The following is a 26,696-nucleotide window of genomic DNA, read 5'->3' on the forward strand; positions in this document are numbered from 1 at the left end:
ATTAAAGTATCTTTAGTATCACACCAGAAAATAACTTACATTTACCCCTTAAACAATACGGCTCAATACAGTGAATACAATACCCTTAACTGCCAACTTTATTCCCATTCAAACAACAAGAAAAAACATCTCAGCTCTCAATCCACTCTAACTACCAATGGTCCTCAGGAATACTTCCTTTACAGAGATGTTCTTTGAGAAAGAAAGATCTCTTGCTGTTTTCAAGACAAGATCTGACTCCTGTCAGACACAAGCAGAAACTCTGCTTGTATTTCTTCAGAAGATTCTTCTTCGCTTGTTTCAACTCCCCCTTGTTCTCAGACAAGTCTGCACTGCTTTAGCGTCTGTTAGTCTCTTTCAACTGAACTGCAGTGAGAGCAAAACTTCTTTACTTCTGGACATAGGTTCATTCAGCTCACAACTGAACTGCTTTCTGCAAAATGCCTGATACCTTAGCTCCACTCAGTAACAACATTATCTTGCAAAGCTGGAATCTTAATTAACTCCACAGGAAATCCCCTTAATCAAAACAAAATTTCATTAGCCCAAGCTTTTTACGCTGGTTTAATTACGCCCCTGTCTCACAACCTTTCAAATTAGTTCTTTAAATACACTATTGCAGAAGTCAAACACACTAACCCATGTCTTTAACCCTTTACTGCACCAAATGCATATAATGCAATATATCTGAAATCTCTATATCCATTTCATTTTTGGAATGCAAATTCAAAAGGTCTTACCCATCCACTCTCCATGCCAACCCATGCCTCCCCAGCCACCTCCAGTGTGCCTTATACCCTCCATGCCAACTCATGCACCATGTACATAAGAAATGAGCCATGAGATGGCAATAGCACGTTTGGGAGTGTCAAGGAAAAATAAATACTTGCTCAGAAAGCTGCTGTTCCCATGACCCAATTGAAATGTCAATCTGGGAGGTCATTAAAGCATCACTAACAGAGTCGTCAAACACAGCACACCTCCAAATCTGTCCAAATAAACACTGAGACATTGACAAGAGAGATCACAGAATGAACAACTTATGCAGCCAAAAAAAAGATATCAATGAAGCAAAATCACCCCAGCTGTTGAAACAGGACCCCCCCCCCCCCCCCCCCCCCCCCCCGGCTGAGCTATTGCTCTCACAGTGAAGCCAAATTAGGACCAGACAATCTATGATGAGATACCACTCTCTCTAACATTTTAACCTGTTCAAGGGGGGATGGGGCACAAACTATCGAGAGCTGTCGAGGAAGAGGAATGAGAAACTGGAAATAGATGGAGAGCTAGGCATAACCCAAATCTAAACACAAACTAAGTCCATAACTAGCCTAACTGCAGCTGTGTCATCAGAGACAGGGATATCTCTATCCTCTGACCTCACCTTGCCCGGATATACCCATATCCTTACCTTCGGAATGGGAATGCCATCCTGGTTGGGTTTGAACACCGCACGGTTACAGAGCGTAGCGACTCGAGACACAGCACGCCATGTTTCCGATGTCTGGTCAAAACTCTGGCCTAAAAGATAAAAACCGGATTGAATTATACCTCCACCCCCAGTCCAGAACATGGCCTCAGTACTGACCCTCAACAGTACAATGAGGCGGCACGGTGGCACAATGGTTAGCATTGCTGCCTCACAGATCCAGGGACCCAGGTTAAATTCTGGCCTCGAGTGACTGTGTGGTGTTTGAATTTTCTCCCTGTGTCTGTGTTGGTTTCCTCCGGGTGCTCCGGTTTCCTTCCACTGTCCAAAGATGTGCAGGTGAGGTGGATTGACCATGAAAAATTGCCACTTAGTGTCCCAAAATAAAGTTGCGTAGATTAGGTTAAGGGGCTATTGGGATAGGGCCGGGAATGGACTTGGTTGGAGTGCTCTTTCAGAGGTTCGGTGAAGACCTGATGGGCCAAATGCTCTCCTTCTGCACTGTTGAGATTCTATGAGTACAGCTCTCCCTCAGTACTGTACCTTTTAAAGAGGGTGTCTCTCCATTGGGGATCACTTCAGCCATCGTTTCCATTGTAAGGGACATGTCTCCATCGGGGACCCTGTTTAAAGAGGGTGTCTCTCCATCGGGGACACTGTTTAAAGGGGGACTCTCTCCATCAGGGATCCTGTTGAAATGTGTGTCTCTCCATCAGTGATCCTGTTTAAAGAGGGTGTCTCTCTCTTCAAGGACCCTGTTTAAAGAGGGAGTCTCTCCCTCAGAGACCCTGTTTAAAGAGGGAGTCTCTCCCTCAGGGACCCTGTTTAAAGAGGGAGTCTCTCCCTCAGGGACCCTGTTTAAAGAGGGAGTCTCTCCGTCAGGGACCCTGTTTAAAGAGGGAGTCTCTCCATCAGGGACCCTGTTTAAAGAGGGAGTCTCGCTGTCATGGAACCTGTTCAAAGAGGGTGTCTCTCCACTTTTGCTTGTGGAATGCAGGTGGAGGTCGCATGTTTAGTGGCTACTGCAAGGGTTTTCTTTTTTAGGCTCTTTATGCCCAGTTTTGGGGGGAAATTATTATGTGAGGAGTTGTGGGATGGTCTGAGGCATTTTAGGGATGTCAAAAAACCGGACAAAAGAACCCAGGGAGGAAGGGAGTGAATGAAAGTCTGCCGTCAAACGTGGTGAGGAGTTCAGTGGGAGAAAAGATGGTGGGAGAGAGCCTGTTGGACGGAGCCATGTTCCTTACAATGGAAACGATGGCTGAAGTGATGGCCGGGGAGTTTGAGCAGTTGTTCTCAAAATGTTTTGAAAGGCATCAGACATAGATGATGATCTCGCTGAAGGAGTGGGTGGGTGTCATGTGAGAGTACCTTTAAGAAATGGGTGTTTATAAAATAGCTGTAGTGGATGTACCTTTAAGAAATGGGTGTGTATCAGTGTTGTCAGAGTGTGGGTGGAGCTGAGCTGTCTGTCTGCTTTTACTTTCGCTTTGGGCTGTCTGCTACAGGGTGTGCTTTAGTTTTGTTTTGAGAGCTGGATAGCTGCAAGAAAAGCAAGCAGCTGTATAAGGTTCTCTCTGCAATCTACAGACTGTCTCCTGATCATTTGGGTGATTTCAAAGTGATAACTGCTCTCAGTAGAGAATTTAAACCAGATCTCTGTGTTAAAAAGGGTCTTTTGTCTTATGGATGTTGCAAGGAAAGATTATGGGTTACTTTTAGAATATTATATCTGTGGGCATGATTGGTGTTGATAGTTGTTAAGATGTTTACTGTGGGTTTATAAAGTGTTAACTGGTTTCATAAATAAACAGTGTTTTAATTTAAAAGTACTTTAACTTTCTGATGCACCACACCTGTAAAGTAGGCCCCTGTTTTCCCCATAACCACAATCTATTAAATGTTGTGGGTCAGGTGAACTCCATGATACACTTTGGGGTTCTCTAAACCCTTGCCCTGATGAGAGAGGAGTTGCGGAAGGGAGAAGATGAAGAGGGTGGAGGAGGCATTGTCGCAGCACAGCAACCAGTTCATCTTGATGGGGGAGGAGCTGCGCAAGGTGGTGAGATCAACAGAGGGCTGAGGGCCAAAGTGGAGGACCTGGAGAACAGGCCATAAAGGCAGAAGTTGAGGATTGTGAGGGCGCCTGAAGGGCTAAAGGGCCGGAGGCCTACAGAGTACTTTGAGATGTTAGCGAAATTGATGGGGGAGGGGGTGGTCTCCTCCCACTACGGGTTGGATAGGGCCCACCGGCTGAAACCAAGAATGAATGAACCACCGAGTGCTGTGATCATCTGCTTTCAGAATTTTCAGATGAACTAGAAGGTGCTGAGGTGGGTGAGGCAGAAGGTGGAGTGGGATAGCAATGGTTGAGGTATATACTAGGATCGGATGACGGAGCTGGTGGGGAGATGGGCTAATGCAGAGTTGTATCAACACAACGTGTAATTTGGTGTGGTCTACCCGGCGAAGCGAAAGATTATGCATAACGGCAGGGACTACTAATTTGAGACGGCGGCAGAGACGTTTGTGAAGACCTGGGGATGGACTGAGTTTGGACTTTGATGGTTTTTGACTGTGTTTTTCCTTTATGTTGTTCTTTCCCTTTATGATTGTTTCTCGTTCACTGGTTTGTGTAAAAGAGGTTTGGGCTGGGGTGGTTTGAGCAGGGTGGTTGGAATTAATGGTTGGTTGGATTTGAATGCCTGTTTTGTTGTCGGGTGTTGGGGGTTTGGAGGGGGTGGGTGTTGGGGTCTTTTGAGTTTGTGTGTTTTTTTTTGATGTGGGGGAGGGGGCTCTGTCAAGGGCCGCTGCACTAGCGAGTGCAATGTTGGAAGCGAAGTGGGGGGTGGGGCCGCGGTCGTTGGAACCTGTATGGGCAGGTTTCGATGAGCCTGGGAGGTGTGAATGCTGGGAGGATGGGTTCGATACTGGGTGAGGTGTTTTTAAGAGGAAGTGGTTGGGGAGCACGGACAGCATGGCGGCACAGTGGTTAGCACTGCAGTAGGGTCCCATGTTCAATTCCAGCCTTGGGTGACTGTGTGGAGTTTGTACTTTCTCCCCGTGGTTTCCTCCGGGTGCTCCGGTTTCCTCCCACAGTCCAAAGATGTGCGGGTTAGGTGGATTGGCCATGCTAAATTGCCCCTTAGTGTCAAAAAGGTTAGGTGGGGTTACTGGGTTACGAGGATAGGGTGGAGGTGAGGGCTTAAGTAGGGTGCTCTTTCCAACGGCCAATGCAGACTCGTTGGGCCAAATGGCCTCCTTCAGCACTGTAGGGATTCTATGTTTCTATTCTATGATTCTGGAAAGGGGGGGAGGTGTGGGGGGATGACAGTGAATCGGGCCGAGGCTGGGTCTCACCTTACAGGTGGGACCTCGGGGGATGGTCATGGCGGGTACGAAGGGCGGTGAGAGAACCCCAGTAGGAGTGGTAATGTGGAACGTGCCAGTGTTGGGGGCACTGGTGAAGAGAGCATGCGTTTTCTCACATTTGAAGAGCCTGAAAGTGGGCGTGATGCTGTTACAGCCGACCCGCCTGAGGGTGATGGACCAGATGAGAGCTGAGGAGGGGCTGGGTGAGCCAGGTGTTTCATTCAGGCTTGAACAGCAGAACCCAGGGGGTGACGATACTGGTGGGCAAACAAGTGAGGTTCCAGGTGGAGAGGTGTTGGCAGATCAGGGGGGCAGGTATGTGTTGGTGATAGGGGCATTGGTACGCAGGCTGGTGATGCTGGTTAGCGTATATGCCCCAAACTGGGATGATATTAGGGGGGTGATTGGAATATGGGGCGGGATTCTCCCCTACCCGGCTTGGCGGGGTGTCCCGGCGTAGCGGAGTGGCGCCAACCACTCCGGCGTCGGGCCTCCCCAAAGGTGCGGAACCACGCCGGAGTGGTTTGCACCATGCCGACTGGTGCCAAGACCGGTGCCAATGGTCTTTGATGCCCGCCACACGGCGTCGGGGCTGGCCAAAAAGCCTTCGCCGGTTCGCGCATGCGCCGGTGCATCAGCGGCCGCTGACGTCACCACCGGTGCATGCGCGGTAGGGGGGTTCTCTTCCGCCTCCGCCATGGTGTAGGCTGTGGCGGCGGCGGAAGAAAAAGAGTGCCCCCACGGCACTGGCCTGCCCGCCGATCGGTGGGCCCCAATCACAGGCCAGGCCACCGTGCGGGCACCCCCCGGGGTCCAATCGCCCTGCGCCCCCCCCCAGGACCCCGGGGGCCCGCTCGTGCCGCCAATCCCATCGCCACCAGAGGTGGTTGAGACGACGTCGGCGGGATTGGCCTCTCAGCGGCGGGACTTCAGCCCATTGCGGGCCGGGGAATCGCCGCAGGGGGCACACCGATCGGCGCGGCGCCAATTCCCGGGTGGCAGAGAATTCCGGCCAGGGCAGGGGGGGTCGGAGAATTTTGCCTGTGGTGTTGGACTCAAAGGTGGACAGGTCCCGGCCACGCTCACGGACTCCTTCTGGGGGAACAAAGGTGTTGGCCGGGTTCATGAAGGAGATGGGAGGGGTGGACCCGAGGCTGTTTTTACATCGCGGGATAGGGAGTATTTGGGGTTTTTTCGCCAGTGCACAAGGTGTAATCAAAGATCGACTTTTTGGTGGTGGGAAAGGTGCTATTAGCTGGGCTGAGGCAGGCGGAGTATTCGGCGATCGTGATATCGGACCACACTGGGAGGAAATGGTGGAGGAGAAGGGGCCAGCCCAGAGACCAGCGTGGAGGTTCACTGCGGGGTTGATCGCTGACCCAAAGTTTTGCACTAAAATGGGGAAAGTGATTGAGGAGTATGTGGGGTTTAACTGGAATGGGGCGATTTCACAGTCGGTGGGTCTGGGAGGCGTTGAAGGCGGTAGTGAGGAGCAAGGTCATTTTATTCAAGGCGATGGTGGATAGAGAAGTGCGGGAGGAACGGCAATGGTTGATAAAGGAGATTTTAGAGGTAGATGGGAGATTTGCGGAGGACCCAGAGCCAGGAACTTTGGTGAGGAAGAAGGAGTTACAGGCGAAGTTTGATCTTCTATCCACAGGGATGGTGGTCTAGCAGTTGAGGCGAGCGAGGAGGGTGGTCTATCAGTATGGTGAGAAGACTAGTCAATTGCTGACGGGCCAGCTCCATCAGCAGACTGCAGCGAGGGAGATCGTGCAGATTAGGGATGGAACGGGTTGTTTGGGGTGGTGCTGGAGCAAGCGAATAAGCATTTGAAGACTTTTATAGGGACTTGTATAAGTTGGAGCCGCCAGAGGATTAGTCGGATATGAGTGAATTTCTGGAGCGACTGTATGCCCGGAGGTGGGGGAGGAGGAGAGGGCCAGATTGGAGGAACCAATGGGGGTGGAAGAAGTGCAGGCAGTGATAGGGAAGATGCAGTCGGGTAAGGCGCCGGGGCCGAATGGGTTCCTGGTGGAATTTTGTAAAAAATTCAAAGATAGTTTGGCACCACTAATGGTAGAAATATTTGAGAACACGATGGTTGGTGGAGTATTGCCTGAGACGATGGAGGCAGGCATCCATCTCACTATTACTTAAAAAGGAGAAGGATCCAGTAGAGTGTGGGTCGTAGAGGCCCATTTCTCGACTGAACGTCGATGCTAAGAGTGCCTCCCAAAGGTCGTTGGAAAGGATCAGACGCGGTTTATTAAGAGCAGGCAGCTGTTATCGAATGTGCGGTGGCCGCTGAATGTGTTGCTTTCTCCGGCAGAAGGAAGGGAGCTGGCGATGGTGGTTGCATTAGATGTGGAGAAGGCATTTGATCGGGTGGAGTGGAGCTATCTGTTTGCGGTGCTGGAGAAATTTAGGATTGGGCCGAAGCTTGTGGCATGGGTGAAATTGTTGTACAAGGATCTGACATCATTTGTATGGATGAATTCAGTGTACTTTCCACTATTTCGGGCAACAAGGCAGGGTTGCCCCATGACCCCCCTTCTGTTCTCGCTGGTAATTGAGCCCTTGATCATTGCGCTGAGAGGTTCGGACATTTGGAAGGGGATAGTGAGGGAGGGTGGAGCATAAGGTGTCTGCACGTGGACAATCTGCTGTTGTACACCTCGGACCCGTGCTCGTCGGTGAGGGATATAATGGGGCCGCTCAGGAGATTTGAGGCATTTTCAGGGTAAAAATTGAATCTCGGGGAAAGCAAATATTTGTGTTGTTTTCTCCAGGCGCAGGGGCGGAAGTGGGAGGTTTGCCATTTTGGATAGTGACAACTGATTTTAGGTATTTGGGGGTGCAGTTGGCAGGATACTGGTCCCTTCTTAGTAAGCTCAATTTCACGAGCTCGGTGGGAAGGAAGAAGGATGCTGCGGTGGGATAGTCTCCCCTTGTCGATGGCAGGCCGGGTACTGGCAATGAAGATGAACATTGTGCCACGGTCCCTGTTTCTGTTTCAGTTTCTGCTGGTCTTAAGGGGTGGATAGGCTGGTCTCGTTGTTTGTGTGGGCAGGGAAGGTCCAGGATAAGGAAGACGGGCTCCAAAGTGGATGGCAGTCGGGTGGGTTTGGCTCTTCCAAACATGTTACACTATTATTGGGTGGCGAATACAGAGAAGGTGCAGGGCTGGAGTAGGGTGTGGCGTCTTTATGTGTGCGGATAGAGATGGGTTCTTGTAAGGAGTCAAGGTTGCGGGCGCTGGCAATGGTGCTGCTGCCGATTGCCCCAGGGAAGTACCTGGGTAGTCCTGTGGTGGTAGCCACGCTGAAGATTTGGAGGCAACTCCGACAGCACTTTAAGTTGAGGGCAGGCTCGAGGGTGATGCGGATGATAAGAGGGTTTGAGCCGGGGAGGTTGGATGCGAGGTTCCGGGGATGGGAGGAGAGAGAGGTGAAGGAGATGAAAGATTTGTTTTTGGCGGAATCGTTCACAAGCTTGGCGGAATTGGGGGTGAGGTTTGGGCTTCAGCGTGAGGAGATAAATGCAGGTATGGAACTTTGCGGGAAAGGTCTTCCCGAACTTTCCAGTGGTACCATCCTCTTCGCTGCTGGAGGAGGGGCTGTCAGTGGCGGGGCTGGAGGGTGGGGACGCTTCAGCGACTTACGTTAGGATCATGGAGGAGGATGAGGTGCTCATGGAAGGGATTCAGGCCAAGTTGGAGGAGGAGCTGGGGATGACATTGGAGGAGGGATTATGGTGCGAGGTGCTGTGTAGGGTTAATGCCTCAATCTTGTGCCCGAGGCTGGGGTTGATTCAATTAAAAATGGTGCACAGAGTGACTTAACGAAGGTGAAATGAGCCGGTTGTATGAGGGGGTGGAGGATAGCTGCGAGCGGTGTGGGACGGGCCCAGCTCATCTTGCTCACATGTTCTGGTTCTGCCGAAGTTGGAGGAATTTTGGGGGTCGTTCTTCAGCACCATGTCTGAGTTTCTGCACGTGGATTTGTAGCGGGTCCCCTGAAGACCATTTGCGGTGTGTCAGACCTGCCGGGGTTGCAGACAAGTGCAGGGCGGATGACTTAGCCTTTGCCTGGTTAATCGCTCGCAGGTGGTCCTGTTGGGTGGAGGTCAGCTTCTCCCTCAATGCCTCAGCGTGGCTGGGGAATCGAATGGAGTTCCTGTATTTGGAGAAGGCAAAGTTTGCTCTGGGAGGGGCAGATGAGGGGTTCCACCAGAGATGGGGTTTATTTATCTTACACTTTGGGGATCTAGTGGCCGAAAAGGGGTGGGGGGGAAAGGGTAGTTGGGGGGGGGGGGAGAGGGGTGGTGTTGGCTTTGTGCTTATTTGTTGTAAAAATTATAAAATGTTGAAAATTTGAATTAAAATATTTTACAAAAATAAAGAGGGAGTTTCTCCATCTTGGACCTTGTTTTGAGGAACACTGAGACACTTTCTGATGATGCCTCACCTGATTGGTCCTCTGTGGTGTCTGCTGAGTGGATCTGATTGTCGAACCAGAGATGTGAGACAGTCATTCGGTTCTGGGTCAAAGTGCCGGTCTTGTCCGAACAGATCACTGAGGTCGATCCCAAAGTCTCAACAGCCTCCAGATTCTTTACCACACAGTTCTTCCGAGCCAGACGTTTTGCAGTTAGTGACAAGCACACCTGTGGACAACACGAGGTTACATACAGGATAAATCCACCCGAACACTCCCATCAAACTCTCCCAGGACAGGCACAGCACGGGGTTAGATACAGAGTAAAGTTCCCTCTGCATTGTCCCCATCAAACACTCCCAGGACAGGTACAGCGCGGGATTAGATACAGAGTAAAGCTCCCTCTACACTGTCCCCATCAAACACTCCCAGGACAGGTACAGCACGGGGTTAGATACAGCGTAAAGCTCCCTCTACACTGTCCCCATCAAACACTCCCAGGACAGGTACGTCACAGGGGTTAGATACAGAGTAAAGCTCCCTCTACACTGTCCCCATCAAACACTCCCAGGACAGGTATTGCATGGGGTTAGATACAGAGTAAAGCTCCCTCTACACTGTCCCCATCAAACACTCCCAGGACAGGTACAGCATGGGGTTAGAGACAGAGTAAAGCTCCCTCTATACTGTCCCCATCAAACACTCCCAGGACAGGTACAGCACGGGGTTAGATACAGCGTAAAGCTCCCTCTACACTGTCCCCATCAAACACTCCCAGGACAGGTACGTCACAGGGTTAGATACAGAGTAAAGCTCCCTCTATACTGTCCCCATCAAACACTCCCAGGACAGGTACAGCACGGGGTTAGATACAGAGTAAAGCTCCCTCTATACTGTCCCCATCAAACACTCCCAGGACAGGTACAGCACGGGGTTAGAGACAGAGTAAAGCTCCATCTATACTGTCCCCATCAAACAGTCCCAGAACACGAGGACTGCCCTTGTCTCTCTCTCTCCCGTTGCCCGTTTCTGACAACGCCCTGTGTCTCACCGTGACGGTTGCAAGAAGACCCTCGGGTACATAAGCCACCACGATGGCCATGAAGAAGATCATAGCATCCAAGAACTGGTACCCAATCACCATGGCAACGCAGAAGAAAGTGCCGCCAAAGAAGATGGCCAATCCCGCGATGATGTCGACAAAGTGTTCAATCTCGATGGCAATGGGGGTCTTCTCATTCCCCACTCCTGACGCCAGACTTGCGATTCGCCCAATGATGGTGCGGTCGCCTGTGTTAATGATAATTCCGGTGCCAGTTCCTGTGGGAGAAACAGAGAGAGAGAGTGAGGGTGGAGAGAGAAAGAGAGATTGAGTAGGGAGAGAGAGGGTGAGAGTGGAGAGAGAGAGAGAGAGGGAGGGTGGAGAGAGAGAGTGAGGGTGGAAAGAGACAGGGGGTGAGAGTGGAGAGAATGAGGGTAGAGAAAGATAGTGAGTGTAGAGGCGAGAGACTGGGGAGAGAGACAGGGGACAGAGACAGAGGATGAGGGTGGAGAGAGATGGCAAGTGAGGAAGGAGAGAGATAAAGTAGAGTGAGAGTGAGTGACAGGAAGTGAATGAGGAGGAGAGAGGGGGAGGGAGAAAGAGAGAGAGGAGGAAGAGAGAGTGTGAGTAGGGGAGAGAGAGAATGTGAGTGAGAGTATAACTGAGGGCTAGGGAGAGGTTGAGAGTGTGAAGGGGAGAGACAGAGTGAATGAGGGTGGGAGAGAGAGTGAGCGCAAGTGAGGGCAGGAGAGAGAGGGGAATGGGAAAGATAGTGAGAGAGAAAGAGAGAGAGTGAGAGAGAGAGAGAGAGACAATGTGACAGAGGTGGAGGAACAAAGGGGGAGAGAAAGAGTGAGGGGAGAGAAAGAGAGCGAGAGGGAGAGGGGAGAAAGTGTTAGACAGGCTGGGTGAGACACAGGGAGCGAGGGAGAGACTGCAAAGAGGGCGAGTGTGAGAGAGTGTGGAAAGATGGAGCATGGAGTGTGGGTGCAGGGAATGAGTGAGATAGAAAGAGAGATTTACCTTCCAGACAGGTGGTGGAGAAGAAGGCAATGTTTTTTGTCTCCAGGGGATTGCTGTGGGTACATTCAGGCCCTTTGGACTGCGGCTCCGATTCACCGGTTAGTGAGGAGTTATCAACCTAAACACACAGGTCAGGAAATGAGGCCTGTTCCTGTGAGACCCCTCCCACAAATACCCCCAAACCAGCACCAAACCCCTCAAATACACCCATAAACACAGCCCCAAACCCCTCAAATACCCCCAGAAACCCAGCACCAAACACCTCAAATACCCCTAGAAACCCAGCCCCAAATACCCCCAGAAACACAGCCCCAAACCCCTCAAACACCCCAGAAACCCAGCACCAAACACCTCAAATACCCCCAGAAACCCAGCCCCAAACACCTCAAATACCCCTAGAAACCCAGCCCCAAACCCCTCAAATACCCCCAGAAACCCAGCCCCAAACACCTCAAATACCCCCAGAAACACAGCCACAAACCCCTCAAATACCCCCAGAAACCCAGCCCCAAACTCCTCAAATACCCCCAGAAACACAGCCCCAAACCCCTCAAATACCCCCAGAAACACAGCCCCAAACCCCTCAAATACCCCCAGAAACCCAGCCCCAAACTTCTCAAATGCCCCCAGAAACACAGCCCCAAACCCCTCAAATACCCCCAGAAACCCAGCCCCAAACCCCTCAAATACCTCCACAAACCCAGCCACAAACCCCTCAAATACCCCCAGAAACCCAGCCCCAAACCTCTCAAATACCCCCTGAAACCCAGCCCCAAACCCCTCAAATACCCCCAGAAACCCAGCCCCAAACCCCTCAAATACCCCCAGAAACCCAGCCCCAAACACCTCAAATACCCCCAGAAACCCAGCCCCTAACCCCTCAATAGTCCCAGAAACCCAGCCCCAAACCCCTCAAATACCCCCAGAAACCCAGCCCCAAACACCTCAAATAACCCCAGAAACCCAGCACTAAACCCCTCAAATACCCCCAGAAACCCAGCCCCAGACCCCTCAAATAACCCCAGAAACACAGCACCAAACCCCTCAAATACCCCCAGAAACACAGCACCAAACCCCTCAAATACCCCCAGAAACCCAGCCCCAAAGACCTCAATACCCCCAGAAACCCAGCCCCAAACCCCTCAAATACCCCAAAAACCCAGCACTAAACCCCTCAAATACCCCGCAGAAACTCAGCCCCAAACCTCTCGAATACCCCCAGAAACCCAGCACCAAACCCCTCAAATACCTTCAGAAACCCAGCACTAAACCCCTCAATACCCCCAGAAACCCAGCACTAAACCCCTCAAACACCCCAGAAACCCAGCCCCAAACCCCTCAAATGCCCCCAGAAACCCAGCACTAAACCCCTCAATACCACCAGAAACCCTGCACCAAACCCCTCAAACACCCCCAGAAACCCAGCCCCAAACCCCTCAATACCCCCAGAAACCCAGCCCCAAACCCCTCAAATACCCCCAGAAACCCAGCCCCAAATCCCTCAATACCCCCAGAAACCCAGCCCCAAACCCCTCAAATACCCCAGAAACCCAGCACTAAACCCCTCAAATACCTTGCAGAAACCCAGCCCTAAACCTCTCAAATACCCCCAGAAACACAGCCCCAAACCCCTCAGAAACTCCCAGAACACAGCACCAAACCCCTCAAATACCCCCTGAAACTCAGCCCCAAACCTCTCAAATACCCCCAGAAACCCAGCACCAAACCCCTCAAATACCTTCAGAAACCCAGCACTAAACCCCTCAATACCCCCAGAAACCCAGCACTAAACCCCTCAAACACCCCCAGAAACCCAGCCCCAAACCCCTCAAATGCCCCCAGAAACCCAGCACTAAACCCCTCAATACCCCCAGAAACCCTGCACCAAACCCCTCAAACACCCCCAGTAACCCAGCCCCAAACCCCTCAATACCCCCAGAAACCCAGCCCCAAACACCTCAAATACCCCTAGAAACCCAGCCCCAAATACCCCCAGAAACACAGCCCCAAACCCCTCAAACACCCCAGAAACCCAGCACCAAACACCTCAAATACCCCCAGAAACCCAGCCCCAAACACCTCAAATACCCCTAGAAACCCAGCCCCAAACCCCTCAAATACCCCCAGAAACCCAGCCCCAAACACCTCAAATACCCCCAGAAACACAGCCACAAACCCCTCAAATACCCCCAGAAACCCAGCCCCAAACTCCTCAAATACCCCCAGAAACACAGCCCCAAACCCCTCAAATACCCCCAGAAACACAGCCCCAAACCCCTCAAATACCCCCAGAAACCCAGCCCCAAACTTCTCAAATGCCCCCAGAAACACAGCCCCAAACCCCTCAAATACCCCCAGAAACCCAGCCCCAAACCCCTCAAATACCTCCACAAACCCAGCCACAAACCCCTCAAATACCCCCAGAAACCCAGCCCCAAACCTCTCAAATACCCCCTGAAACCCAGCCCCAAACCCCTCAAATACCCCCTGAAACCCAGCCCCAAACCCCTCAAATACCCCCAGAAACCCAGCCCCAAACACCTCAAATACCCCCAGAAACCCAGCCCCTAACCCCTCAATAGTCCCAGAAACCCAGCCCCAAACCCCTCAAATACCCCCAGAAACCCAGCCCCAAACACCTCAAATAACCCCAGAAACCCAGCACTAAACCCCTCAAATACCCCCAGAAACCCAGCCCCAAACCCCTCAAATAACCCCAGAAACACAGCACCAAACCCCTCAAATACCCCCAGAAACACAGCACCAAACCCCTCAAATACCCCCAGAAACCCAGCCCCAAAGACCTCAATACCCCCAGAAACCCAGCCCCAAACCCCTCAAATACCCCAAAAACCCAGCACTAAACCCCTCAAATACCCCGCAGAAACTCAGCCCCAAACCTCTCGAATACCCCCAGAAACCCAGCACCAAACCCCTCAAATACCTTCAGAAACCCAGCACTAAACCCCTCAATACCCCCAGAAACCCAGCACTAAACCCCTCAAACACCCCCAGAAACCCAGCCCCAAACCCCTCAAATGCCCCCAGAAACCCAGCACTAAACCCCTCAATACCACCAGAAACCCTGCACCAAACCCCTCAAACACCCCCAGAAACCCAGCCCCAAACCCCTCAATACCCCCAGAAACCCAGCCCCAAACCCCTCAAATACCCCCAGAAACCCAGCCCCAAACCCCTCAATACCCCCAGAAACCCAGCCCCAAACCCCTCAAATACCCCAGAAACCCAGCACTAAACCCCTCAAATACCTTGCAGAAACCCAGCCCTAAACCTCTCAAATACCCCCAGAAACACAGCCCCAAACCCCTCAGAAACTCCCAGAACACAGCACCAAACCCCTCAAATACCCCCTGAAACTCAGCCCCAAACCTCTCAAATACCCCCAGAAACCCAGCACCAAACCCCTCAAATACCTTCAGAAACCCAGCACTAAACCCCTCAATACCCCCAGAAACCCAGCACTAAACCCCTCAAACACCCCCAGAAACCCAGCCCCAAACCCCTCAAATGCCCCCAGAAACCCAGCACTAAACCCCTCAATACCCCCAGAAACCCTGCACCAAACCCCTCAAACACCCCCAGTAACCCAGCCCCAAACCCCTCAATACCCCCAGAAACCCAGCCCCAAACCCCTCAAATACCCCCAGAAACCCAGCCCCAAATCCCTCAATACCCCCAGAAACCCAGCCCCAAACCCCTCAAATGCCCCCAGAAACCCAGCACTAAACCAACACCCCCAGAAACCCAGCCCCAAACCTCTCAATACCCCCAGAAACCCAAGCCCCAAACTTCTCAGAACCGCTACTGAAACCCCCTCCAAGTACCCCCAAACAGTCTGCCCAAACCCTCCATAAATACCATTAAAACCACCTCCAAATGCCTCTCACGCCCTGAAACTGCTACTAAATATACCTCAATTCGTTCCCAAAACACACTCACCTCCCTCCCCTCAACATCCTCTCCTGAAACCCACTAAACACCTCCCAAAGCTGCTCGTGGAAACCAATCTCCCTTAAAATCAATATGTAAATGCACCTCGCCCCTCCCTAAATCTCCCTCAGCATCTGCCTGAAGTATCACAAACCACCCAGTATCTCCCCGAAGACCCACTCCCTAAAACCCTTCAGCAACCTCCACAAAATCATCTTCAAACCCAAACGCCCCTCAGCCACCCTCCGCCCGAACGCCCCTCACCCACGCTCCACCTGCATGCCCCTCACACACCATTTGCCCCCAAACGCCTCTCACCACCCTCCACTCAAACTCCCCTCACACGCCCACTGTGGCTCACACATTACGCTCTGCCCACAAACCTTGATGCCACTGGACGTGATAACCCGAATATCTGCAGGGACACGATCACCACCTTTGATCTCCACCAGATCACCCACCACCAGCAGATTGGCGTTCACTTGAAACTTTTCCCCATTCCGAATGACCGTCGCTTGCTGCAAAAGAGATAGTGGTTGCTAAATTTCTGTCATTGAACCTGTAACTCAGTGAGAGTCAGTGTGTGTGGAACCCATACCCCAGTGAGAGTCAGTGTGTGTGGAACCCGTACCCAGTGAGAGTCAGTGTGTGTGGAACCTGTACCCCAGTGAGAGTCAGTGTGTGTGGAACCCCTACCCCAGTGAGAGTCAGTGTGTGTGGAACCCGTACCCCAGTGAGAGTCAGTGTGTGTGGGACCTGTACCCCAGTGAGAGTCAGTATGTGTGGGACCTGTACCCCAGTGAGAGTCAGTGTGTGTGGAACCCATACCCCAGTGAGAGTCAGTGTGTGCGGAACCTGTACCCCAGTGAGAGTCAGTGTGTGTGGGACCTGTACCCCAGTGAGAGTCAGTGTGTGTGGAACCCGTACCCCAGTGAGAGTCAGTGTGTGTGGAACCCATACCCCAGTGAGAGTCAGTGAGTGTGGAACTTGTACCCCAGTGAGAGTCAGAGTGTGTGGAACCCGTACCCCAGTGAGAGTCAGTGTGTGTGGGACCTGTACCCCAGTGAGAGTCAGTATGTGTGGGACCTGTACCCCAGTGAGAGTCAGTGTGTGTGGAACCCATACCCCAGTGAGAGTCAGTGTGTGCGGAACCTGTACCCCAGTGAGAGTCAGTGTGTGTGGGACCTGTACCCCAGTGAGAGTCAGTGTGTGTGGAACCCGTACCCCAGTGAGAGTCAGTGTGTGTGGAACCCATACCCCAGTGAGAGTCAGTGAGTGTGGAACTTGTACCCCAGTGAGAGTCAGAGTGTGTGGAACCCGTACCCCAGTGAGAGTCAGTGTGTGTGGAACCTGTACCCCAGTGAGAGTCAGTGTGTGTGGAACCCCTACCCCAGTGAGAGTCAGTGTGTGTGGAACCCGTGCCCCAGTGAGAGTCAGTGTGTGTGGAACCCGTACCACAGTGAGAGTCAGTGTGTGTGGGACCTGTACCCCAGTGAGAGTCAGTATGTGTGGGACCTGTACCCCAGTGAGAGTCAGTGTGTGTGGAACCCGTACCCCAGTGAGAGTCAGTGTGTGTGGAACCCGTACCCCAGTGAGAGTCAGTGTGTGTGGAAACTCAGTACAGACATTCTGACAATGCCGTGCTCGCTGTGTTGAACCCAATATCGTGTTGGAGCCGTTGGTGTGTGGTCTCAGAACCACAGTTTTGACCTCAGAACTGAGAGTATGACAAAGACAATCAAAAACAATGAACACTTGGCTGAGGCGTACAGACGATCCCAACAATGTTCAGCAATTTATCTTACCTGTGGGACCAGATTTTTGAAGCTGGCAATGATGTTGGTGCTTTTAAACTCCTGGTAATATCCAAAACAGCCAGTCACCACCACCACAGCAATAAGTGTAACAGCAAGGTAGAGCTGGACACAGAGAGAACAGAGAACATTTAATAATGGATGTGGTAGAGAGGACCCAGGAATGTTGCCCACCCCGTATCCCTCAATCCCCACCTTCCCACCTTCTTCCCATTTCCCTCAATCCCCACCTTCCCACCTTCTTCCCGTATCCCTCAATCCCCACCTTCCCACCTTCTTCCCGTATCCCTCAATCCCCACCTTCCCACCTTTTTCCCATATCCCTCAATCCCCACCTTCCCACCTTCATCCCGTCTATCTCAATCCCCACCTACCCACCTTCTTCCCGTTTCCCTCAATCCCCACCTTCCCACCTTCTTCCCGTATCCCTCAATCCCCACCTTCCCACCTTCTTCCCGTATCCCTCAATCCCCACCTTCCCACCTTCTTCCCCTATCCCTTAATCCCCACCTTCCCACCTTCTTCCAATATCCCTCAATCCCACCTTCCCACCTTCTTCCCGTATCCCTCAATCCCCACCTTCCCACCTTCTTCCCGTATCCCTCAATCCCCACCTACCCATATTCCCCCGTCTCCCTCAATCCCCACCTCCTTCCCGTATCCCTCAATCCCCACCTACCCATATTCCCCCGTATCCCTCAATCCCCACCTACCCATATTCCCCCGTATCCCTCAATCCCCACCTCTTTCCCGTATCCCTCAATCCCCACCTACCCATATTCCCCCATATCCCTCAATCCCCCACCTACCCATATTCCCCCGTATCCCTCAATCCCCACCTTCTTCCCGTATCCCTCAAGCCTCACGTACCCACATTCCCCCATATCCCTCAATCCCCACCTCCTTCCCGTATCCCTCAATCCCCACCTACCCATATTCCCCGCATCCCTCAATCCCCACCTCCTTCCCGTATCCCTCAATCCCCATCTACCCATATTTCCCCGTATCCCTCAATCCTCACCTCTTTCCCGTATCCCTCAATTCTCACGTACCCACATTCGCCCCATATCCCTGAATCCCTACCTCACCACCTCCTTCCCGTATCTCTCAACCCCCCACCTTCTCCTTTTACCCCTCAATTCAGACATACACACCTTCTCTCCATTTCCCTCAATCCCCACCTACCCACCTTCTCCCCGTATCCCTCAATCCCCACCTTCCCACCTTCTTCCCGTGTCCCTCAATCCTCACCTTCCCACCTTCTTCCCAGATCCCTCAATCCCCACCTTCCCATCATCTCCCCGTATGCCTCAATCCCCACCTTCCCACCTTCTCCCCGTATCCCTCAATCCCCACCTTCCCACCTTATCCCCGTATCCCTCAATCCCCACCTTCCCACCTTCTCCCCGTATCCCTCAATCCCCCACCTACCCATATTCCCCCGTATCCCTCAATCCCCCCTCCTTCCCGTATCCCTCAATCCCCACCTACCCATATTCCCCCGTATCCCTCAATCCCCACCTTCCCATCTTCTCCCCGTATCCCTCAATCCCCACCTTCACACCTTCTCCCCGTATCCCTCAATCCCCCCCTCCTTCCTGTATCCCTCAATCCCCACCTACCCATATTCCCCCGTATCCCTCAATCCCCACCTACCCATATTCCCCCGTATCCCTCAATCCCCACCTTCCCATCTTCTCCCCGTATCCCTCAATCTCCACCTTCCCACTTTCTCCCCGTATCCCTCAATCCCCACCTACCCATATTCCCCCGTATCCCTCAATCCCCACCTTCCCATCTTCTCCCCGTATCCCTCAATCCCCACCTTCCCCCCTTCTCCCCGTATCCCTCAATCCCCCCCTCCTTCCTGTATCCCTCAATCCCCACCTACCCATATTCCCCCGTATCCCTCAATCCCCACCTACCCATATTACCCGTATCCCTCAATCCCCACCTTCCCATCTTCTCCCCGTATCCCTCAATCTCCACCTTCCCACCTTCACCCCGTATCCCTCAATCCCCACCTACCCATATTCCCCTGTATCCCTCAATCCCCACCTTCCCATCTTCTCCCCGTATCCCTCAATCCCCACCTTCCCACCTTCTCACCGTATCCCTCAATCCCTACCTACCCATATTCCCCCGTATCCCTCAATCCCCCCCTCCTTCCCGTATCCCTCAATCCCCACCTACCCATATTCCCCCGTATCCCTCAATCCCACCTTCCCATCTTCTCCCCGTATCCCTCAATCCCCACCTTCCCACCTTCTCCCAGTATCCCTCAATCCCCCCCTCCTTCCTGTATCCCTCAATCCCCACCTACCCATATTCCCCCGTATCCCTCAAATCCCCACCTACCCATATTCCCCCGTATCCCTCAATCCCCACCTTCCCATCTTTCTCCCCGTATCCCTCAATCCCCACCTTCCCACCTTCTCCCCGTATCCCTCAATCCCCACCTACCCATATTCCCCCGTATCCCTCAATCCCCACCTTCCCATCTTCTCCCCGTATCCCTCAATCCCCACCTTCCCACCTTCTCCCCGTATCCCTCAATACCCACCTAGCCATAGTTCCCCGTATCCCTCAATCCCCACCTACCCATATTCCCCCGTATCCTTCAATCCCCACCTCCTTCCCGTATCCCTCAATCCTCACCTACCCATATTCCCCTGTATCCCTCAATCCCCACCTACCCATATTCCTCTGTATCCCTCAATCCCCACCTCCTTCCCGTATCCCTCAATCCCCACCTACCCATATTTCCCCGTATCCCTCAATCCTCACCTCCTTCCCGTATCCCTCAATCCTCACCTCTTTCCCGTATCCCTCAATTCGCACCTACCCACATTCGCCCCATATCCCTGAATCCCCACCTCATCACCTCCTTCCCGTATCTCTCAATCTCCACCTCCTCACCTTGCCTCTGTATCTCTCAATCCCCACCTACCCACCTTCTCCTCTTACCCCTCAATTCAGACATACACACCTTCTCTCCATTTCCTTCAATCCCCACCTACCCACCTTCTCCCCGTATCCCTTAAACCAACATCTCCCCATCTTCTCAATCCCTGTATCTCTCAATCCCACCTATCCGCCTTTTCCCCATATTCCTCAATCCCCAGCTACCACCTTCACCCCAAATCCCTCAACCCCACACGTACCCACCTTCCCCGTATCCCTCAACCCCACATGTACCCACCTTCCCCATATCCCTCAACCCCACACGTACCCACCTTCCCCCGTATCCCTCAACCCCACCACGTCCCCACCTTCCCCCGTATCCCTCAACCCCACACGTACCCAACTTTCCCCGTATCCCTCAACCCCACATGTCCCCACTTTCCCCCGTATCCCTCAACCCCACACGTACCCACCTTCCCCCATATCCCTCAACCCCACACGTCCCCACCTTCCCCATATCCCTCAACCCCACACGTACCCACCTTCTGCCTTATCCCTCAATCCCTACATTTTCTCCATATTCCTCACTCCCCACCTGCCCACCTTCTCCCTGTATCCCTCAATCCTCTACCTCCACATCTTCTCCCCGTATTCCTCAATCCTCATTTAAACACCTTCTTCTATCCCCACGGCACAACTCCCATGTGCCTCAATGCCGCACCTACGCGCCTTCAACATGTATCCTCAAATACCCATCTACCCACCTTCTCCCCCTATCCCTCAATCCCCACTTACCCACTTTCGCCCTGTGTCCCTCAATCCCCAGCTACCCGCCTTCTCCTCGTATCCCTCAATCCCCACTTATCCACCTTCCCCCTGTAGCCATCAATCTCCACCTCCCAGCTTCTTCCCATATCCCTCATTCCTTACCTACCCATCTTCTAATCTTTCCCATCCCTTAGTACCACCCACAGACACTCACATCATCGTAACCAGCCAGGTTTCCACGCCCTGTCTCGATGCCGAAAGCGATGAAACAGATAACAGAAGCGACCCACATCAAACACTGAAGACCCCCCGCCAACTGACGGGCAAATTTCACGTATTCCGGGGTCCCCTTGGGGGGCTTCAGCTCATTGAGTCCATCTTGAATCAGAACCTCCTGTGCCTTGGCATTGCTCAGACCCTGGAGATATTGATTGTACACAGCAAAAGGTCAGCACAAATCAGCAAACACTTCAGACATTTGAGGAGCCCCAGCAGGAATGTGGCATCCAACTGGTCACCACAGAACCGAGAACCCAGAGAGAGTCAGTGTGTGTGGAACCTGTACCCCAGTGAGAGTCAGTGTGTGTGGAACCCGTACCCCAGTGAGAGTCAGTGTGTGTGGAACCCCAACCCCAGTGAGAGTCAGTGTGTGTGGAACCCGTACCCCAGTGAGAGTCAGTGTGTGTGGAACCCGTACCCCAGTGAGAGTCAGTGTGTGTGGGACCCCAACCCCAGTGAGAGTCAGTGTGTGTGGAACCTGTACCCCAGTGAGAGTCAGTGTGTGTGGGACCCCAACCCCAGTGAGAGTCAGTGTGTGTGGAACCCCGACCCCAGTGAGAGTCAGTGTGTGTGGAACCCCGACCCCAGTGAGAGTCAGTGTGTGTGGAGCCCGTACCCCAGTGAGGGTCAGTGTGTGTGGAACCCGTACCCCAGTGAGAGTCAGTGTGTGTGGAACCTGTACCCCAGTGAGAGTCAGTGTGTGTGGAACCCATACCCCAGTGAGAGTCAGTGTGTGTGGAACCCATACCCCAGTGAGAGTCAGTGTTTGTGGAACCCATACCCCAGTGAGAGTCAGTGTGTGTGGAACCCGTACCCCAGTGAGAGTCAGTGTGTGTGGGACCCGTACCCCAGTGAGAGTCAGTGTGTGTGGAACCCATACCCCAGTGAGAGTCGGTGGGTGTGGAACCCGTACCCAAGTGAGAGTCAGTGTGTGTGTGACCCGTACCCCAGTGAGAGTCAGTGTGTGTGGAACCCGTACCCCAGTGAGAGTCAGTGTGTGTGGAACCCGTACCCCAGTGAGAGTCAGTGTGTGTGGAACCCGCACCCCAGTGAGAGTCAGTGTGTGTGTGGAACCCATACCCCAGTGAGAGTCAGTGTGTGTGGAACCTGTACCCCAGTGAGAGTCAGTGTGTGTGGAACACGTACCCCAGTGAGAGTCAGTGTGTGTGTGGAACCCATACCCCAGTGAGAGTCAGTGTGTGTGGAACCCGTACCCCAGTGAGAGTCAGTGTGTATAGAACCCGTACCCCAGTGAGAGTCAGTGTGTGTGGAACCCGTACCCCAGTGAGAGTCAGTGTGTGTGGAACCCATACCCCAGTGAGAGTCAGTGTGTGTGGAACCCGTACCCCAGTGAGAGTCAGTGTGTGTGGGACCCCTACCCCAGTGAGTCAGTGTGTGTGGAACCCGTACCCCAGTGAGAGTCAGTGTGTGTGGAACCCCTACCCCAATGAGAGTCAGTGTGTGTGGAACCTGTACCCCAGTGAGAGTCAGTGTGTGTGGAACCTGTACCCCAGTGAGAGTCAGTGTGTGTGGAACCTGTACCCCAGTGAGAGTCAGTGTTTATGGGACCCGTACCCCAGTGAGAGTCAGTGTGTGGAACCCGTACCCCAGTGAGAGTCAGTGTGTGTGGAACCCCTACCCCAATGAGAGTCAGTGTGTGTGGAACCTGTACCCCAATGAGTGTCAGTGTGTGTGGAACCCGTACCCCAGTGAGAGTCAGTGTGTGTGGAACCCGTACCCCAGTGAGAGTCAGTGTGTGTGGAACCCGTACCCCAATGAGAGTCAGTGTGTGTGGAACCTGTACCCCAGTGAGAGTCAGTGTGTGTGGAACCCCTACCCCAGTGAGAGTCAGTGTGTGTGGAACCCCTACCCCAGTGAGAATCAGTTTGTCTGGAACCCGTACCCCAGTGAGAGTCAGTGTGTGTGGAACCCCTACCCCAGTGAGAGTCTGTGTGTGTGGAACCCGTACCCCAGTGAGTCAGTGTGTGTGGAACCCGTACCACAGTGAGAGTCAGTGTGTGGGACACGTTACCCAGTGAGAGTCAGTGTGTGTAGAACCCGTAACCCAGTGAGAGTCAGTGTGTGTGGAACCCGTACCCCAGTGAGAGTCAGTGTGTGGGACACGTACCCCAGTGAGAGTCAGTGTGTGGGACACGTACCCCAGTGAGAGTCAGTGTGTGTGGAACCTGTACCCCAGTGAGAGTCAGTGTGTGGGACACATACCCCAGTGAGAGTCAGTGTGTGTGGAACCCGTACCCCAGTGAGAGTCAGTGTGTGGGACACATACCCCATTGAGAGTCAGTGTGTGTGGAACCCGTACCCCAGTGAGAGTCAGTGTGTGGGACACGTACCCCAGTGAGAGTCAGTGTGTGTGGAACCCGTACACCAGTGAGAGTCAGTGTGTGGGACACATACCCCATTGAGAGTCAGTGTGTGTGGAACCCGTACCCCAGTGAGAGTCAGTGTGTGTGGAACCCATACCCCAGTGAGAGTCAGTGTGTGGGACACGTTACCCAGTGAGAGTCAGTGTGTGTAGAACCCGTAACCCAGTGAGAGTCAGTGTGTGTGGAACCCGTACCCCAGAGTCAGTATGTGTGGAACCCGTACCCCAGTGAGAGTCAGTGTGTTGGACACGTACCCCAGTGAGAGTCAGTGTGTGTGGAACCTGTACCCCAGTGAGAGTCAGTGTGTGGGACACATACCCCAGTGAGAGTCAGTGTGTGTGGAAACTGTACCCCAGTGAGAGTCAGTGTGTGGAACCCCTACCCCAGTGAGAGTCAGTGTGTGTTGAACCTGTACCCCAGTGAGAGTCAGTGTGTGTGTGGAACCCGTACCCCAGTGAGAGTCAGTGAGTGTGGAACCTGTACCCCAATGAGTGTCAGTGTGTGTGGAACCCGTACCCCAGTGAGAGTCAGTGTGTGTGGAACCCGTACCCCAGTGAGTCAGTGTGTGTGGAACCCGTACCCCAATGAGAGTCAGTGTGTGTGGAACCTGTACCCCAGTGAGAGTCAGTGTGTGTGGAACCCCTACCCCAGTGAGAGTCAGTGTGTGTGGAACCCCTACCCCAGTGAGAATCAGTTTGTGTGGAACCCGTACCCCAGTCAGAGTCAGTGTGTGTGGAACCCCTACCCCAGTGAGAGTCAGTGTGTGTGGAACCCCTACCCCAGTGAGAATCAGTTTGTGTGGAACCCGTACCCCAGTCAGAGTCAGTGTGTGTGGAACCCCTACCCCAGTGAGAATCAGTTTGTGTGGAACCCGTACCCCAATGAGAGTCAGTGTGTGTGGAACCCCTACCCCAGTGAGAATCAGTTTGTGTGGAACCCGTATCCCAGTGAGTGTCAGTAGTGTGGATCCTGTACCCCAGTGAGAGTCTGTTTGTGTGGAACCTGTACCCCAGTGGGGGTTAATACCCCAGTGTCTCACTTACTTGCTCGACGTTGGTGTCATATTTCTCTTCCAGCTCTTCAATGCTGATTTCATGATCATCCTGAGGAAGAAGAGGAAGCGTCATGAGTGAGGGAGGGTATTGGGGTTGAGGGATAATTGGAGCAGATGGGCAGATGAGGTTTGAGGGATATGGAGAAAATCTGGTTCGGTGGGGGTTTGAGGAATACAGGAAGGTGGTGTGTAAGTGGGAGATTGAGGAATACATGGAGATGGCGGGTAGGTGGCCGATTGATGAATGGTGGGTAGGCAGTGGATGGTCTCCCTCCGCTTTACTTACAATGTCCACCTCCTTCTTCATGCTCTCCAACTTATCTTTCTTCTTCATTTTCTTCTTCTTCATGTCCCCGCCTGCGCCGGCCTTTCCCTCCATGTGGTACATCTCGAGCTTCTCCTGAAAGGGAACAGGACGTGAGTCACCTTTCCAATCCTTCTTGCACCCCACTGTTCCTGGGAATGGGAATCCAATCCCCCTGACCACTCACCCCCCCCCCCCCCCCGGCCACTGCCCCAGGCAGCCACGCCTTGATTAGTTTGGAGCACAAAGGGGTTTATTACAAATCATAATCAAATACCACCGCTCCCCGGAGGGCCTTCTTCCCTCCCAAGTCGGGGTTTTTGTACGGGCGGGGCAACACCTGTTAAGGGGAAGCCCCATCCCATTAGGGCAGCACGGTAGCATTGTGGATAGCACAGTTGCTTCACAGCTCCAGGGTCCTAGGTTCGATTCTGGCTTGGGTCACTGTCTGCGCGGAGTCTGCACATCCTCCCCGTGTGTGCGTGGGTTTCCTCCGGGTGCTCCGGTTTCCTCCCACAGTCCAAAGATGTGCGGGTTAGGTGGATTGGCCATGATAAATTGCCCTTAGTGTCCAAAATTACCCTTAGTGTTGGGTGGGGTTACTGGGTTATGGGGCTAGGGTGGAGGTGTTGACCTTGGGTAGGGTGCTCTTTCCAAGAGCTGGTGCAGACTCAATGGGCCGAGTGGCCTCCTTCGGCACTGTAAATGCTATGAAAATTACCGAGGAAGTTCATATTCCCCAGAGAGCACGGGAACCTAATGGTTCCTATCCTGTAGTCTCCACTGGGGTTATAACAGTGGATGACTTGGAGGGCAACCTCCAGGTGGTGGTGTTCCCAGGTATCTGGTGCCCTTGTTTTTCTAGATGGTTGTGGTTGTGGGTTTGGAAGGTGCTGCCTGAAGAGACATGGTGAATTACTGCAGTGCATGTTGTTGATGGCACACAGGAAACCATGCACTTGAGAAATTTATTCTCATTTTCTAAATGGTGCGGTCCCCTCAACCAACACTGATTAAAATTTAGCAGCTTTGTTCATTGAAACTCGGGAGAAGCTGGGAATATTTTAAAAAATCTTCCTGCCCACCCATCATTGTTGTTCTGTGGCTAGGTGCAGATGTTGACTCTCACAAGGCAGCAGCTCAGGGCCATCGTCTCTCCCTTTCTTTCTCTCTCATCTCAAAGCTCATTCAACAGGCACAGTTTACAAACCGAATGATGCAGACACACATTTCTATCACCAGAATTGAGGAAATGCTGCACTGTCAGAGAGTCAGTACTGAGGGAATGCTGCACTGTCAGAGAGTCAGTACTGAGGGAGTGCTGCACTGTCAGAGGGTCAGTACTGAGGGAGTGCTGCACTGTCAGAGAGTCAGTACTGAGGGAGTGCTGCACTGTCAGAGAGTCAGTACTGAGGGAGTGCTGCACTGTCAGAGGGTCAGTACTGAGGGAATGCTGCACTGTCAGAGAGTCAGTACGGAGGGAGTGCTGCACTGTCAGATGGTCAGTACGGAGGGAGTGCTGCACTGTCAGAGGGTCAGTACTGAGGGAGTGCTGCACTGTCAGAGGGTCAGTACTGAGGGAGTGCCGCACTGTCAGAGGGTCAGTACTGAGGGAATGCTGCACTGTGAGAGGGTCAGTACTGAGGGTTAGCTGCACTGTCAGAGGTCAGTACTGAGGGAGTGCTGCACTGTCAGAGGGTCAGTACTGAGGGAGTTCTGCTCTGTCAGAGGGTCAGTACTGAGGGAATGCTGCACTGTGAGAGGGTCAGTACTGAGGGTTAGCTGCACTGTCAGAGGGTCAGTACTGAGGGAGTGCTGCACTGTCAGAGGGTCAGTACTGAGGGAGTTCTGCACTGTCAGAGGGTCAGTACTGAGGGAATGCTGTACTGTCAGAGGGTCAGTACTGAGGGAGTTCTGCACTGTCAGAGGGTCA

The 26,696-nt window shown here is 52.9% G+C and overlaps 2 protein-coding genes across 3 annotated transcripts in view; one reads left to right on the plus strand and one right to left on the minus strand.

Moving 5' to 3' along the window:
- Window positions 1–24,886, minus strand: part of LOC119974399 (potassium-transporting ATPase alpha chain 1) — a 62,911-nt gene extending 38,025 nt beyond the window's left edge. For both annotated transcript variants that reach the window (XM_038813223.1, XM_038813222.1), the window contains exons 1-9: window positions 24,746–24,886; window positions 24,449–24,508; window positions 20,957–21,160; window positions 17,062–17,175; window positions 15,640–15,774; window positions 11,306–11,423; window positions 10,292–10,560; window positions 9,271–9,469; window positions 1,412–1,521 (exon numbers count right to left, since the gene is read on the minus strand). In XM_038813223.1, coding sequence (XP_038669151.1) covers window positions 1,412–1,521; window positions 9,271–9,469; window positions 10,292–10,560; window positions 11,306–11,423; window positions 15,640–15,774; window positions 17,062–17,175; window positions 20,957–21,160; window positions 24,449–24,508; window positions 24,746–24,847 — 1,311 coding nt within the window. In that variant the 5' untranslated portion in view covers window positions 24,848–24,886. The remainder of the gene's footprint in view (window positions 1–1,411; window positions 1,522–9,270; window positions 9,470–10,291; window positions 10,561–11,305; window positions 11,424–15,639; window positions 15,775–17,061; window positions 17,176–20,956; window positions 21,161–24,448; window positions 24,509–24,745) is intronic.
- A 587-nt stretch (window positions 24,887–25,473) lies between these two features.
- LOC119974250 (RNA-binding protein 42-like) overlaps window positions 25,474–26,696 on the plus strand; it is a 27,320-nt gene continuing 26,097 nt past the window's right edge. Inside the window, exon 1 of the mRNA XM_038813019.1 lies at window positions 25,474–25,603. Within this exon, the coding sequence (XP_038668947.1) occupies window positions 25,474–25,603 (130 nt within the window). The remainder of the gene's footprint in view (window positions 25,604–26,696) is intronic.

Source organism: Scyliorhinus canicula, chromosome 12, assembly GCF_902713615.1.
Source record: "Scyliorhinus canicula chromosome 12, sScyCan1.1, whole genome shotgun sequence".
In the NCBI taxonomy this organism is placed as follows: domain Eukaryota; kingdom Metazoa; phylum Chordata; class Chondrichthyes; order Carcharhiniformes; family Scyliorhinidae; genus Scyliorhinus; species Scyliorhinus canicula.